Source organism: Phacochoerus africanus, chromosome 8, assembly GCF_016906955.1.
Source record: "Phacochoerus africanus isolate WHEZ1 chromosome 8, ROS_Pafr_v1, whole genome shotgun sequence".
Taxonomy (NCBI): domain Eukaryota; kingdom Metazoa; phylum Chordata; class Mammalia; order Artiodactyla; family Suidae; genus Phacochoerus; species Phacochoerus africanus.
The window spans coordinates 28351620-28368106 of NC_062551.1; the positions used below are offsets into that span (position 1 = coordinate 28351620).

Here is a 16487-nt window from a genome sequence, read left to right on the forward strand (position 1 = left end):
AGCTTACAAGGCAGAATGAGAGAGTACCCCAGGCTGCCCTCTGACCCAGGGAGTGTGTAGAGTCCTGCCTTGACATCTGCACATGGGGCCCGGCAGTTGAGGGAAGCACACAGGTGGAGCCTCCTTCAGCACCTGCCCCACGATGCTGACACTCTAGATACTCTAGCCTCAGCCCAGGCCCCGTGCTCCACCCCATTGTCTACACACCATGGGCCCAAGATGTTTGTTCCTTTCACTCCCCACACTATGCTTTTGCTCAGGATTTTCCTTCTCCCAATGTCAGCCTTATAAATTTGACCAGCTTTCAATCATCGAATTCAAAGATTGCTTCCATTAAGAATAGTACTGACCGCTCCCGTTGTGTGGTCTGCTGAGTACCAGACACAGGTCTGAGGGTCCTACACCCAACATGTCTAATCTCTGTAGTAATCTCGCCAAGGGATGTAATCGCCTCATTTTACAGATGAGTAAACTGAGGCTAGTGAGGTTAAGTAACTTCACAGAAGGTGGCAGCCTGGGATTTGAATCCAGGCATCTTGGCTTCAGAGTTCATGGCCTTTGCATGCCCACAGTCTTCTCTGACACACATGCTTCAGCCTGTTGTTGAACTCCTTGTTCTGGTGCTTTCCCAGGCTGTTGTCTGTGGACATCTCTCTTCTTCCCAGCCTGTAAGGTTCTTGAGAACAAGATGTATATCAATATATATGCTCCTAGTACTTTCGCCTGCTTCTCCCAGGGAAGCACTAGTGGTTGCTGGTGATGCCCTAGGCAAGGACCCAGAAATGACTAGCTGTCAGGCACAGTGGGATGCTCCTGCTGGCTGGGAGTGTTTTCTTCTAGGGCTAGACTCCAGGAAGAAGTGGAGAGCCTACCCGTGACGCCCTTAGGGGGCTGTTGGCCAGACCTGCTTAGAGGCAAAGGCAGGAGTCTTGAAAGAGGAGAGAATCCTGGGAAGGAGAAGGCTGTGACAGTTGATTTTGAGAGGAGAATGTGAGTTTTTACCCAGTGCCCAGAGGTGCGGGAGTAGAGGGGGCCAAGCTGGGGTCATATTGGAAGGGATAGGGAGATATATGTTGGCCAGATGTGAGGAAGGCCTTTGTGATTTTGAGAGCAGCTTGAGGCTACAAAGAAAGAGTCACCTTGAAAGAGGGAGCTTCCTGTTATAGGAGGCCCTAGGAGGGCTGGAGCAGCTGCTTCTAAAGGGAGTGACACAGAAGATGAGTCACCATCTGTAGACCGCACTAGAAGACTGTTATGGTCCCGCCAACTTGGAGATTCTGTGATTCATTTGACATGAAATGTGACGTTGTGGGCCTAATGTCATTGCTTTTGTCAAAGAGTTCTATTCCTAGAGGCAGGACGGATGATGAGGTTCTTATGGAGTTGATGACAGAGCGATGTCATCAGCTGCTTTGCTGTCTGCCTCATTTAGCAGCCTTTAATTGTCACCCTCCTCTGCTTGGACAGTCTCTGAGCTGTGGGTGGGCCCAGGTGACTGCACTAGAACAGGTGGGCTTGGGCAAAGGTTCTTACAAAGCCTTGTTTAGGAGAGTGAGTGCTGCCAGGCAGAGGACAGAATCTTGGTGGGAGAGGAAGCCCACCTGCAGGGCCAATCTGCCACTTCCTAGGGAATTGTATTGGTGGCAAGTTGCTTTTTAGGGGTGAGTTCCTGGGCTGCAGCCAGACCATCCTTCTATTTGGGCCCAGGGGGGCAGTGAGCTACACCATCTGGTACTTCTGGTAGCCCTGCAGTAGGATGAGAGCCCAGAGCCAGAACTGACATTTCCATTTCCATCCCAGCTCTTTCCCCCTTCTTTTTTTTTTCCTAGGGCCGAACCCACAGCAATATGGAGGCTCCCACTAGGGGTCTAATCGGAGCTACAGCTGCCAGCCTACGCCAGAGCCACAGCAACACCAGATCTGAGCCTCGTCTGCGACCTACGCCACAGCTTATGGCAATGCTGGATCCTTAACCCACTGATGGAGGCCAGGGATCAAACCCAGAACCTCATGGTTCCTAGTCAGATTCGTTTCTGCTGTGCCACGATGGGAACTCCTCTTTCCTCTTTTTTTTTTTTGTCTTTTTCTAGGGCCGCACCTGAGGCATATGGAGGTTCCCAGGCTAGGGGTCTAATTGGAGCCATGGCTGCTGGCCTACGCCAGAGCCCACAGATATGCCAGATCCAAGTCACGTCTGTGACGTACACCACAGATCATGGCAACGCCAGATCCTTAACCCACAGAGCAAGGCCAGGGATCGAACCCGAAACCTCATGGTTCCTAGTCGGATTCGTTAACCACTGAGCCTCGACGGGAACTCTCTCTTTCCTCCTTCTTAAAGTGACTCTAACACTTGCTATATTCTGACCTGGGATGCTGTTGATAACATGAGGTGCATAGCCTGTGGTGTGTCCTGGTGCTCTCCAGGTGAAGGGGGCCACTGCCTGTGGGGGCTGCTCGTGCAGCCTGGTTCATATGCTCTGACAAGGAGTGGTTGGGTGAGCAGGGATAGGACCTTGCCCCAGAGCCATGGGGAGACTGCCTGGAGATGTGGGAGAGCTGGAACCTGGACGTGTGCAGTCAGAGGAGCGAAATACAAGGAGGCAGGTGACATATTTCTGGGCTTGTGCTTGAATTCAGCTGGATTCCTTTAATTGCTTCATGTTCCCACCTCTGATGTGACTGGGGGTCGTAGCAGACCTTCAGCTCACCACTCTTCTCTTGCTGTCCTCCTGTAGCAAGTCAGAGGCTGGTCCTCCCATGGAAGTCTCAATGGCTGACAGCACAAGAAAACACAAACTGATTTAGAATTCTTTGCTGTGAGGTATACCTGAGCCCTTCCTCCTTGCCTGGTTGCTGGTGGCTGCTGGGTGTCCAGTGTGGGATGATGCCACTGGATCTTTGCGAGGATCCCAGTAGGGTGAGCAGAGGCCCCCTTACTTGTCCAGGAGGGATCCCTCTGGAGGGGCCATCCCTACCTCACCAAAGCTCCTGGTTCACAGTAGGTGTCCAACAGATACATCTCCTTTCCTTACTGCGGGAGCAGATGTCCTCAGTTCAGATCCCTGACTGGACCCTGGGAGATGGCATGGTTTGGTCCACTGGGTGTGGGCACTGGCCGCTCCCTGGTCCCTTTGGTCAGAGACCTCTTGGAAGAAGGTAAGGGTGGCTCTCATCTTGTGGGGGCAGGAGGCTGGCCCTGAGTGGAGAGGGGCAGCAGCTCCCTCATGTGCCACCCCTGGGCTACACTTGGCTCTCTGGAGCCTTGTCCTTTAGCCATCCCTCTGCTGTTGTTGCCCTGGTTACACATTTACCTCCTGTGGTGGCAGAAACAGATGCTCCCCACATTGTTGTATTCAGCCATTTTTGCCAGAATGCCTTGCTCTGACCACCTGTGGCATCTCGTTAACCCAGGATCAGAGCCTCTTTTCATCATTGCTCTTTCCCACCCCCTGCTGAGGCCTCTCCAACAAAGAGGTGTATTGTGGGTTGTATTCTGAGCAGCTCCCAGAGCCCCATCCATCCCCTCCCTCTCCTGCTCTTTCCATTGTCTCTCTCCACTTGGATAGCTCTGCCCTTTCACGGGCCTTACTGCTTCTAGGCCCTTGAGTTCCTCTGGGAGCTGCCAGGGCTGTTGTTGCTCCCACATTCTGACTCTTTAAATCTGCCAAGAGCCTCCCACACTCATCTCCCTCCTGCCGCCACTGAGGTGGTTAAAGGTGACCGGGTCCAATCACCCTGCCACCAGCTTTGCTCTCCAGACTCTCCTTCCTTCCACAAATTCACCCTTCTTGTGCGTTCCTGCCTGGCCTCAGTTTCTTCCAGTGTGAGTGTGGTGCCCAGACCTGAGCATCACTCCAATGTGGCCTGGCTGGCTTGGACCAGGAGGCTGAGTCACCTTCAGCTCTTCACTCATCCTGCCACGTAGACCAAGTGCCTGCCCTGAGTTGAGTCCTGTGTACCCGGGTTCCAGGGATACAGATCTCTGGAAACAGAGGCCATAGTATGGGAGACATGCTAACAAACCACCAGAGATCTAAACTGCCTCAGAAATTAGAATGGGAGGAAGTTAAAAAAACAAACAGACCAGATTGGGCCCTGAAAATCACCTCACTTCAGTGGAGATAGAGGAGACTACTGTGCAGCTGGCTCTGAAATCAGTACCTCTAAGGCTGTTCTAGGACATTATTGAAAGTAGATACTACCTGATTGCTGACACAGGTTGCTAACATCCCAGGTTCCAAAGCAAGCACACACATTCTTGCTCACTCTTTTTTTTTGTCTGTACCCACAGCATGCGAAATTCCTGGGCCAGGGATCAAACCTGTGCCACAGCAGCAACCTGAGCCACAGCAGTGACAATGCCAGATCCTTAACTCATAGGCCACCAGGCAACTCCCATCCTTCCTCACTTTTTTTTTTTCTTCCTCTCTTTTGAGTTTCACTCTCTCCCTCCTTTCCAGGTCCTCCACTTTGTAGACTCTGGGCAGACACAGGTCGGGGCACAAGATTTTATTTCGTTACTCAAATTTTAGAATGCAGCTTCACTAACCCTTAAGTTGTCACCTTTTCTCATTTTATTTATTTATTTTTAATTTTTTTTTTAGGGCTGCATCTGCAGCGTAGGGAATTTCCCAGGCTAGGGGTCAAATCTGAACTGTAGCTGCCGGCCTACACCACAGCCACAGTAATGCCAGATCCAAGCTTCATCTGCGACCTACATCACAGCTCACAGCAACACGGGATCCTTAACCCACTGAATGAAGCCAGGGAACAAACCTACATCCTCATGGATACTTAGTTGAGTTTGTTACCGCTGAGCCACAGGGTAACTCCTGCATTTTATTTTTATCTTCATTCTCTGCCTGTTTTAATAACTCTGTTATCTTCCTTCTTTCTCTCCTGTCAGGCTCTCTACCGCACTGACTTTCTCTTTTATGCTACTCAGGTCCTCCCCCACCCCCGCCTAGTCCCAGGATGTTGGATTCTGTCTCATCTGGAAGATGGTATCTTAACCAGAGAAGGGGATGCTGGCTCCACTGCCACAGTATCTTAATTCTGCCAGTTTTTTCAAAACACTTTTCCTTATGGTCAACATCAGAATGTGCTGTTCTTGTCATACTAATAGTTCTGTCTTCTTGAGTAAATTTCTCAAAATTTCCTCTGTGCCCTTTTCTCTGCTCTCATTCAGGCCCATGTCAATACAGGAAGGAGGTCTTTGAGAGTGAGAATACTGGGTCTGAAAACACATCTTGAGACAAAGCTGAGGGAAGAACTGAGTCATGGGAGCAAGGCGCAGGCTTCTTTCCTCCCTTCCTTTCCCTGTCAGCTCTTTCCGGGGGCTCCTTCTCTGCCAAGGAACCTTCCCTAGAGTCATCATGGGCTGGAAAAGAACCCGTAGAGGTCAAGATGTCAAGTCAGTTTAAATGGTTGATGCTCTGCTTCTGTTCCTCACATGTAGTGAAGTGAGGAAAAAAGATAGGGAGCCATCTTCTTAGAATCTAGGACTTTAGGAATTGAAAGAGACTTAGAATTCATTGCACTCAGCTTCTTCATATTAAACATGAGGACACAGTGATTTCTCCATAGTCAGTGGAGAAGGTAGACCTAGCACATAGGTCACTGGGCCTGCAGCCCAACACTTCAGTCTGTCACCAAATGCCATCCAGAAGAGACACCAGGCCTTTTTCTCCCCTCACTTGAGAGTGGTCAGACCTACCTGCCAGAAGGGATCTAAGGTGAGCCCTGTGAGCTGCGTTTGCTGCTGGAAAGGAAGCAGCTTCTTCCTCTCTCTGAAATCTAGGCCAAGCAACCTGGTTCCAGCCCTTGTTCCCTTAGCCCTTGGGCTCAGGGCAGAACCACAGTAGTGGCTTTGGTAACATTCTTGCCAGGCCCTTGTGACAATAGAACCAGAGCAAGTAGATGGGGCTGGGTCAAGGGAAGTGTGTGGAATGGTAAGCCCTTTCTGGTCTGGTGCCTCCCTCTGAAGGGAGAGGTGAATTCTGCTGCTGAGGAGTGACTGGTCCCACAGAGGCAGGGTGATGAGGAGAGTGCAGTTGGTGAGGAAGTGCTCATGAGAGAGGTCCTTCCTCTGTTGGCTTCTTGGTGTTGCAGCATTAGGAGTAGGTACTCGAACTGCACGGACTCTGGGGATTACTGGCTAGGGAGTAGAGTGGCTAGCTGGATGGTCATAAACAGGATGGAGGTGTTGCCCTTCCTCCTGCAGCCTCTCCTTGTCCTCCTCTTGGGTCAGAGTCAGACCCTCATCCACATAGCTCCTGAGGGGCTGGCTTGTGGGAAGGAAGGTATTGGCTGTCAGCTCGGGTATTGCAGGTGTCCTCTGATCCCACAGCAGGGAGACCTGAGTGTTGGTAAGGCAACATTCAGTTGCCTTACTAAGTTACTTACTAAGTTTTTTTTTTTGTTTGTTTTGGTCTTTTTGTCTTTTTAGGGCCGCACTCACAGCATATGGAGGTTCCCAGGCTGTAGCCATTGGCCTACTCCACAGCGATATCAGATCTGCATCTGATCTGATGACCTACATCAGCTGCATCTGTGACCTACACCACAGCTCATGGCAACGCTGGATCCTTGACCCGCTGAGCAAGGCCAGGGATCGAACCCACAAACTCATGGTTCCTAGTCGGATTCGTTTCTGTGGCGCTGTGATGCCTGACATTTTAACATTCCCTTCAATGCCCAGCTCCTTGGGAGCCCAGAAACACTTGGAAGCCTCTGGGAGACTGGCCAGGTGGTTCCTGGGTCCTGTCCCTTCTGTCAGCTGCCTGGGGCCCACGTGTGTCCCTGATCTGGCTCTAGGTATACTGAGGCAAGCATTCTTTTCTTTACCCATAGCCATCAGTTGGATCTATGGGAACTGAAGGACAGGACAGTTCACCATTTTTCTTTTCCTCATGCCCATTTTTCTTTTCCTCACCTGGCTGGATGTGAGGAATAGAATGCTACCTGGCCAGTCATTCAGAGGCTGACAGACATACTCATGTGGCTCCAGAGGCCCAAGCATGTTGGGAAAGCAGATGGGTTAACCTGTAGTTTTGATCACTTTCCTAGGAGGTGCTGAATTGGACTTGGCCAAAAGCCTCCTTTTTTTTTTTGAGCCTGTTAGAGGCCTCAGCATGGCTCCCAGGGACCATTCTTCTGGAGGTCAGCATAAGCCCCTGCCCTGCTGTCAGTGGGCTGGCTTGAGGACTACCATCCTGTGTTTGACTTGATGGACACTGGTCCCTCAGTGTGTGAGGGTTAAGCTGGGTGCCATTGACACAACCTGGTTCTCAGGTCATGATAGCTCGAGTCACATTGGCTAAGGGGACCCACGTCTAGCTGCTCACAGCTCTTCAGAGATGGGGAGACCAGGGGCCTGCTAGAGAGGGTGGGCTTGCCCTTAGACTAATGAGCCCATCAGTACTCCTCACACAGCTGCAGGAGCAGATGATTGTGGAGAGGCGAGTGCCTGGGGAGGAGGAGGGCAGATGCATCTGGCTCACTTTGGCGTTAGTAGCAACAAGCAGCAGGGGTTGATGGCTGTTGTGAACCTGTGTCACTCTGGAGATGGAGATGCCTAAGCCCACAGTGTGGGTCTGGTGAGAGAACCATCTAAGACCATGTGGGCCTGGTTTGGAGTGGCAGGAGGCCTTGATTTGGCTGGGTATGGATCCATCCATGTTCAGGTTCCTAACTTGTGAGTCCAGCTTCACCACTGTTTATTCTGTCATCTGCAGAGGAGTTGCCTCTCTGTCCTGACTGGACCATGGGTCAGGGACAGAATCCATGTCCCAGCCCTGTTTGGCCAGCCTGGGCTGCCAGCTCTGTCTTGGAGCTGTCCCACCAACAGGCCAGGCTGAGCTGCAGTGTGTTCCCTACATGATCTCTCCTTTTCTTGGGAACCATGAAAGCCCCAGTGCAGCACAAGCACAGGTGTTCCCATGAACCAACCTGTTCTAGCTCTAGGTTTGCTCTGTCCACCAGTGGCCCTACATGCCTGTGTCTTTCTATCTTTCAAATGAGGGACAGGGGCCACAGTGAGTATCTGTGGTCTAGATTGGCTGGCCCTTCACAGTGGCTTCTGCAGCCGCAAGCCATGGGGTTTTCTTAAACTGTGAGCCCAAAGCTACTCTGGCAAGTGGTCCAGTCACCTTGCATTTCAGCCTCAGTACTGGAGCCCTGAGTACACAGACCTGCAGGGACACCTGGACCAGGCTTCCAGCGTGGAAGGGCTCTTGCTCTCTGCCCCCACCCGCCACCCCGGTCTCAGATAGCGTGGTATGTATGGACCTCCCTGGGCTGTGTGTTCCTTAGTTCCTGACTGCCCTCCTCCTGGGGGCCAATAGCTCCCAGGGAAGCAATGGGAGCTGGCCCACTGGTGAGGAGGACCTTGTTAGGTGGCTGTTTGAAATCTGGGTTTTCTGTTACTTTCTTCCAGTTCAGCTCAGTAAAAATTGAGATTTGCCTTCCAAAGGGCAAGTAAAGGTAGCAACTACAAGTATCCCCACCCCTTCTTCAGGACTCCACTGGAATCTTTTTCTTGCCTTCTACATTACCCCACCCACCAGCCCTCGTGGGAAGGGCATGGGGGCAGAATTGGAGATCAAGGAAGTCAGACTGGAGGTAGCAATAGTGAGTGTGTGAGTGTGCCTGCTGAGTGGGCATGCAGCTGCCCCAAATGTGGACTCTCAGACTTTCCTGAGCCCCATGGAGAGTGTATTCAGGGCTTCCCCAAGGTGAAGGGCACCATGGGGTACAACAGTCAGACCTCTTGCCTGGCGAGAAGGAATGTGATGGTACCCTGGCATCCCAGCCACGCCATCTGCAGCAGAGTGTCAGAGCTCGTGCCAAAGTGCTCCCAAGAGATTCAGAGACTCAGAGCAGTCCTATGTCTGCCTTCCTCCAGCCTACTCAAGGGCCAAGGCATCTGAGCCCCATGTCCTGGAAGCAGCTCCCCCGGGGGCATGCATCAGGTGCCATCCATGGCTTGTTTATTCACTGAGTTCCTGTCTGCTAAGTGCCTCCTGTATGACCAGCACCAGGCACTGAAGATGAGCTAAGTGTGGTCTAATGGTCTAAATTGAAATTGCTAGAATAATTGCTTAACACTGGGGGCTAAGAGGAAGTGTGAAAAAGTATTCTTTACCCTGAGAACCTGAGGATTCAGCTAGGTGAGGACAAGATGTACAGGCTGAGGCCCTGAGATGATTGGCTGCTTGGTATGTGTGGCTGAGATGAGGCTGCCATGGGTGGGTAGAGCAGAGCAAGCTCTGTGCTGAGCACAAAATGTACTAAAATGAGACTGGCACAGGGCACTGCCATGAGCCCTTGTGTGTCTCAGGTCATGCAGACATGAGAAGCACCCCTGAGAAGGGTCCTGGTCCCTACCAGGCCCCCAGCATCCCCTACCCAGCAGATTGAGAAATCTAATTGCCTTAAATGATTGTTTCCTGGAGTTCTCATTGTGGCTTAGCAGAAACAAACCTGACTAGCATCTATGAGGACGCGGGTTCAGTCCCTGGCCTCGTCAGTGGGTTAAGGATCCGGTGTTGCCTTGAGCTGTGGTGTAGGTCACAGACGCAGCTTGGATCTGGTGTTGCTGTGGCTGTGGTGTAGGCTTGCGGCTATAGCTCTGATTCGACCCCTAGCCTGGGAACCTCCATGTTGCTGCAGGTACGGCCCTAAAAAGAGAAAGAAAAAAAAATTATTGTTTCCTTTTCTCCCCATGGCTGAGAGGCTGAGTCTGATGCAGAGAATGCAGTGGTCATATTTTTGAGCACTTTTTCAGTTGGAATGAGGACAGACCCTGTCTCTAAAGACTAGGAAGTATCCTGGTATGGGTATCCAGGGACGGGAGCTTGAGTCTGGCTCAAGATATGGTGGAAGGTTTGGGTAATTCTCACTAGATTCCCCTGAGTTATAGTAGTTCTGAGGTAGGTTGGGTGGTCTTGATGGGGGCCACCTCCTTGAGCCAGGCTTTGAGTCCAGGCCACCTTAGAAGTTTGCTCTTTGTGGGGTGTGTGTGTGGAGGGGGTTCTCCTCCTCCTTGTCACATTCCTTATCATCCAGAGAGCATCCTCAGCTCATTATCTAGGGCCTGCACTGGATGGGAAGGGGAGGTCCAGAATGTCTATATGGGAGGAGCCAGGCAGTGACTCTAGCGGAGAGAGTACAGGGCCACTCACTGGTCAGGTCTTAGTGCTGTGGTGTTGACATCATGGGGATGGGGAGGGCACTGTTGAGTATGCTTGCTGTAATGCTTGTCCTTGGCCTCTAGCCCTGGCCCAGCGTGTCCAACTTGGCCAAAGACTTCATTGACCGCCTGCTGACAGTGGACCCCGGCGCCCGTATGACTGCATTGCAGGCCCTGAGGCATCCATGGGTGGTGAGCATGGCAGCCTCTTCCTCTATGAAGAACCTGCACCGTTCCATCTCCCAGAACCTCCTCAAACGTGCCTCCTCGCGCTGCCAGAGCACCAAATCTGCCCAGTCCACACGTTCCAGCCGCTCTACACGCTCCAACAAGTCACGCCGAGTGCGAGAGCGAGAGCTTCGGGAGCTCAATCTGCGTTACCAGCAGCAGTACAATGGCTGACCCGCCTGGCTGGGGAGCAGACATGGCATGGCCTCAGCCTGGCCACACATTGCTGTGCCATCTGGGCCCGACACCTTCTCTAGAGATAAGCCTGTATGGTCAGTGGTAGGTGAATGGCCCCAGCCCCTTTTCTGTGCCTTCAGGGCTCCCATCTTCACTCTGGGCCTGCGCCTGGCACAACAAAGTGGAGGGAGCCCAGGAGGCTCTGAGCCCTCTGAACTGGGAGCTTGGCCTGGCCCTGATGTTCCATTTGGTGGGCAACTGCTCTGGTACAAATTGGGGGAAAGGCAGGACCTGGCCTTCAGCCTTCTCACCTCTTGGCTCTTCCTCAGATCAAAAGGGCATGCAGTGCCAGGGAAGGGTGTCCTGTATTCCCAGGACTCTTTGGGACAGTTACTTCTGAAATCCCCTCTTTGCTCCACCAAGCCTTCCTCCCTGGCTCCCCACATTCCATGGCATCCTGATCTCATGATTCTGCTCCAGTGAGAGGCCCATGTAGGCACACAGCTTGTGCCATGGTTGGTCTCTCAACCCCTAGCTAAGTCTGAATACCCCTCCACTTCCCAGTGAACGTCTTTCATGGTGCCCCCAGGGACCCCTCCCCACCCCAGGCTTCCCAGGGTCTCTGGGGGTAGGGCCATGGTATGGTCCTTGGCCCTCTGGACTGTGTGGCCATGTTGGTGGCAGGCTTGCTCCAGGCTCCAGCCTCTCTCTGACTGTGAGAGTTTGCCCACCAGCCTACCACTCTCAGTGCCTTCTTTGCAGAGCCTGTCACTTCCCTCTCCCCCTTGGAAGCCCGTTCTGTTCCCCAAGTGCCTCCTTCCCAACTGTGGGGGATTAAAAGGAGCCCCACTGCTGCTACCTGGGGGATGGGGGCACCTGGGCCAAAGCAAAGGGCAGGGCTTCGCGGGGAGAGCACAGTCAGAATTCCAGCATCAACCCTAGCTCCACTCTTGTTACTGCCAGTTGCCTCTCCCTTCAGGCTCTGCTGTTCCCTCCTTTGCAGCTGCATGAAGGTGCCATCTAGTGTTTGGTACAAGTATGGGCAGCCTAGGAATGACTCATCCTCTCCCTTTATCCTCTAAGAGGAAGTGGGAAGAAAGGAGCTGCTGTATTGAGGGAGGATGCCCCGGCTGCTCAACTCTCTCCCCTTCTGCTGAGCTTCTGCACAGCTCGCCCTGGAACTTAGCCATACTGTGTGACCTGCCTCTGAACCCTGAGTGCCTGGGGCATTGGCCTTCTCACTGGTAGCCTTGCTCAGTCCAGTCTGTCCCTGCTTCTTTTCACAGCATTACCGTTTTAGTCTGGGCCCCGCTGAATCTCAAGACTGTGGAATTGGGTGGCTGCTTTCCCAGAGGTCTGAGCCAGACTCCTCTTCTCAGTCATGGTACCTCTTCACCACCACACACGGGGTGGAACCCAAGCCCTCTCCCTCCACAGCTGCTTTCAGTGGGTAGGAAGGAGCCAGGGCCCAGCTTTAGCCTTAGCTGGACTTCAAGGCCCCTGTCAGCAAGGAGGGTTTGGCCCTCAGTTCTTCCCAGTACCCTTGGGCCGGGCTGTCTTCTTTTTGCATGTGCCACCTCCAGTGGGAAACCAAGCCCAAAGAGACCACTCTGGGCCACATAATCCATGCTTTGTGCACCCTCTCCTTCTGTCCCCAGTGCTCCTAGCACAAGGCAGTGGAAAGCCCAATCCCCACGGCCTCAGAATTCCTACCACTTTCCCAAGTGCCTCTGGGGGCCTGAAGCCTTGGGGATTTATTTCCTCTCTTGGCCAGGATGGGCCTGGTCCTGAGGGTAGGAAGTGGAAGTTTGGAGATTTGGGCCTTTACACCATGGACTGTGGATGGAGAATGTGCAGTTATTTATTTCGTGTACTCAGTTTGTAATGTATCCTCTGTACTCAATAAACAGGCTGCCTTCCCCTAGGAAGGCTGCCCATTCATTTCGATAGCCCAGTCTCCTTGCTCTGGGCCAAGGGGTTGCCCAGGAGGAGGCGGGAGCGGGGCCCAGCCTGGACATGGCTAGTCCAGGAGGATCCTGACTCCCTCAGTAACTGCTGGGCCAGAAGACAAAGTCCATGTAGGGAGTGGGACCCCCAAAAGCCTCTCCTTTTCCCTGATCCAGGAGGACAGACAGGAATATACAAGAGGACAGGGCCTGGGGTCTTTATTGGACTGAGATGGGGAGAGGGTCTGTGGTGGGCTCAGTTGTAGGCTATGACCTGATTGATCCAGGTGTTGAACTTGCTAACCCGAGTGTACACAGCAGGCGCGTACACGTTGCAGTCACTGGTGCCCCAGGAGACGATACCAATAAGCACCCACGTGTTTCCCTTCTGGCAGACAAGTGGGCCTCCAGAGTCACCCTGATGGAAGGAGAGGGGAAAAGTCAGCATGGGAGTTCAGGGTGCCTCAGGACAATGCAGAGGACGAGACAGGGTGTCGGTGCTCACGTGGCATGAGGAGGCCCCTGAGGCCCCTGCACAGATCATGGAGTTAGTGATGCGGGAGCCCCAGTACTGCTGGCACTGACGCACGGTGACCAAGGGCAGAACCACTTGCTGCAGGCGTGCTGGAGTCACATTGCCTGTAGGCCGGGAAGGGGTGGTTAGGCCCCAAATGGCTTGTCCCTAGCCTGCTTTCCCATCCAGATCTTTGGCCCAAGATCCTACCCACGCTACTGAGGCGGCCCCAGCCGGTGGTGACACACTTGAGGCCTTCAGGCAGCGCCTCATTTGAGGAAGCCAGGCAAACTGGTGAGATGCGTGTTGTGTACTGGGCTGGGGAGGCGAGCTTCAGTAGAGTCAGATCATTGTTCATGGTAGTAGGGTTCCAGGAAGGGTGCGTGATGGCCTGTGGACCCAGGAAGGGACCATATAGGATGGGGATGGGCACAGGTCCCCAAGTTGATGGGTGCTGAGGGGGCTGGCCCAGGGTGTGCCCTGAACTCCTCACCCTCAGAGCCCACACAACTGCACTGCCCATTCTTCCTTGTCCGCAGCCCAGGCACTCACCTGAGAGATGGACAGAACCTGCAAAGGCTCAGTGCTGGATGATCGGTCATACTCGCCCAGGATGACAAAGTGACGGCCAGGGCTGCAGTGAGAGTGGGGTTGGGCAGCCACAGGGAGGGCAGAGTGACAAGAGAGAGGCCTCCAGGGCAAGGAAGTGGGAGGTGGGGGCTGGGGCAAGGCAGGTAGAGGGGAAGCACTCACATGACATTGCAGTGGGCAGCGGTGACCACCCAGGACTGGCTGATGAGGGAACCACCGCATAAGTGGAAGCCGTTGCTGTCCTGGGGTCAGGGGTCAGAAGTGGGGGTGGGCCCAGGCTACACCCAGGCATGAAACCCCTGGGACTCTGCCCCATCTCCAGGGTTCATGTACCTGCAGGGATACTTGCCAGGGCCAGGAGCCTGGCACTGCGTTCTCTCCATTGACAATCCGCTGGTTGAAGTTCAGCGCCGGTTTGATGGCAGGAACGCCGCAGCCTGGCCATTGGGCTGGTGAGGACCTGCTTCCCACATCCCAACCCACCTCTCCTCCTCCTGGGTGCCCCCAGGCTGCCCCCTGTAGGAGTCCAAATCAAGAGGGCTCCTCACTACACTTTCCTTCTCTGAGCACCTCTGGGCCTCTCTAGCTACCTCACTTGCCCCCATCCAGTCAGTCCCCAAGTTCTGTCCATTCTCCCACATCTCTCTCCAAACTACTCCCCAGCTCCACCCAACTCCCCAGCCTAGGCTATTTTTCTCCATGATCCCTAGGACCGTCTCCTTCCTAGCCTCCACCGCCTCTGGCAACCTCAACAGTCTGTACCTCACATGTAGCCGGAGGGCTTTTCCTAAATTATGAGTCCAGCCTTTACTTCTCAGCTTTCTAAACCCTGAGACTGGCTTCTGCCCACCTCTTTTCTCCCAACCCTGGCACCTTTTTTCCTTTGCCCACTCCATACACCTGTTTCCCTTCTAGCCAGCCTGGCCACTTCCCTGAGCTCCTGGGCTAGTGCTAGGAGCTGGATTGCCTGAAGGCCATTGAGTCAGGCATGCCAGGCCCACTCACCCCAAGAGGAGCTGAGAAGGACCAGGCTAAGGGTCAGGCTGAGCAGCAACATTGTGGTACAAATGAGGTTGGAAACTGGGCCTGGCTTTATGGGTCTCCTTGTCCTTGGGCTAAAATCCTGGGACTGAAGCCAGGCAGCTGCAGAGGTTTGTCCCCTTCCCACACGCTAGCCAGGAGGAGGGTCTCATTAGGCCAAGGTCCCCCACCCAGGCAGGCCTTGACTTATCAGGCAGACCCCAGGTGTGAAGCTCTCACCTTCTCCACCCCCCAAAGCCTGGCCTGCGATTGGCTCCCTGAAAAATCTCACATCCCAAGTGCTTAAGCTTATCGTGACCACCTGGTGGCAGAGATCGGAAAGTCTCTCAGGGCTGTCAGAAGCATCAGACTCAGATAAGCCTGCCCAGCACCCAGGAGTGTTCCTGAGTGGTGCACAGAATGTCCAGCTATAGCAGCTCTGCTGTGGAGGGCCAAGACCATGTGGCCAGGTCAGGGGCTCTGGTGGGTTGTGAATTCTAACATATCATCTCAGTAATTCCTTATCATCTTGGAACAGGAGTGGCAGTTTGCACAGAGAGATGATGACTCTCCTGCCATTTGGTGACTTTGGACCCAAACCTTCATTTATTGGGTGCCAAAGCCCACACTCTGTGATGAGATGCCGTGTGGGAGGGGCCTCGTGCACAGGAAGGCAAGGTATAAGCTCTTGGTGACTAGCCAACCCTGGATGGAGGTCACAAGTCAGCTATCAAATCTCTGACAGCCTCCAGGCCTTGGAGCTCCCATGGACAAACCTCTGATATCTACCTCCATCATAGTAGAACTCCAAGCTGACCCTGAAGTGAGGGAGAGAAGACACCCCGTGTGCAAAGTTGCAACAGGTAAATTGACTTGCCTCCTTCTAGGGGTGTGAGGGCTTCAACTGATTTAAGAACTCATCATAAGATGAGTTAATTGTTGACTAGAGGGGTGGATAGAGATCTGATAAAGCAAATATAACAAAATACTAACTGTAAAGTCTGTGGTGGGTATATCGGTGTTCAGTGTACAATTCTTTCAATGTTTATGTTTTTAAAATCTTTATAATAGGGAGTTCCCTCCGTGGCTCAGCAGTTAACGCAACCGACTAGGATCCATGAGGATACGGGTTTGATCCCTGGCCTCATTCAGTGAGTTAAGGAGCTGGCATTGCCTTGAGCTGTGTGTAGGCCCCAGATGTGGTTCGGATCCTATGTTGCTGTGGCATAGGCTGGCAGCTGTAGCTCCAATTCAACCCCTAGCTGGGAACCTCCATATGCCTCGGGTGCATCTTAAAAAAAAATGGCAAAAAAAAAAAAATCTTCATAATAAAATACTAGGGAAAAAAGCAGTCAGGGATCCAGGGATATACAGCCCGGACTAGATGCTCCCCAGATGTTGGGCAGACTCTAACAGTTCCAAAGTTTCAGTGGCGCTCAGCCATTCTCTCCTGGGGTAGGATGCTCCTGCCACCCAGCACCTGGGCTGGCACTCAGTGGGTGCTTAGCAGAAGTCTGCTGGATAAATGTGTCAATGTCATCTCTCACATGGGCCCTGTGACCACTGTCAGCCCAGGAAACTTGGAGTCACTCCCCCTATTCACAGCCCAACACGTGCAAACAGAAGTCCAGCATTCTGTTAGCACCTTAGGTGTGCCTGGTCATCAGAGGGGTCTCACATATAAAGGTGTTGCAGGGGTGAGGACTGCACTGGAGAACTTATCCTTGGAGTCAGAGAGCAGCTCCTCATCAGGATTTTAGCCATCAGTGGGGGCATGGGGGGCCTGTCCTAACTGAGCACCGTGGGCTTTGTCCTT

General features: G+C 53.2%; 2 protein-coding genes across 3 annotated transcripts in view; one reads left to right on the forward strand and one right to left on the reverse strand.

Annotated features, from left to right (window-relative positions):
* The window catches only part of PSKH1 (protein serine kinase H1), a 30521-nt gene extending 17972 nt beyond the window's left edge, over positions 1–12549 (forward strand). The window contains exon 3 of the mRNA XM_047789829.1: positions 10280–12549. Coding sequence (XP_047645785.1) covers positions 10280–10597 — 318 coding nt within the window. The 3' untranslated portion in view covers positions 10598–12549. The remainder of the gene's footprint in view (positions 1–10279) is intronic.
* A 199-nt stretch (positions 12550–12748) lies between these two features.
* Positions 12749–15783, reverse strand: CTRL (chymotrypsin like). 2 transcript variants are annotated; one of them, XM_047789831.1, is made up of 7 exons: positions 14657–14822; positions 13985–14088; positions 13814–13893; positions 13613–13694; positions 13271–13451; positions 13052–13185; positions 12749–12964 (listed from the first exon to the last, which is right to left on the reverse strand). In XM_047789831.1, the coding sequence occupies exons 1-7, from the start codon at positions 14706–14708 to the stop codon at positions 12803–12805; spliced, it is 795 nt and encodes a 264-aa protein (XP_047645787.1). In that variant the 5' UTR covers positions 14709–14822; the 3' UTR covers positions 12749–12802. The 2 variants fall into 2 exon arrangements, with proteins under 2 accessions (XP_047645787.1, XP_047645786.1); XM_047789830.1 differs by having other exon boundaries at positions 13613–13893; positions 13985–15783.
* Between the last annotated feature and the right edge of the window lie 704 nt (positions 15784–16487).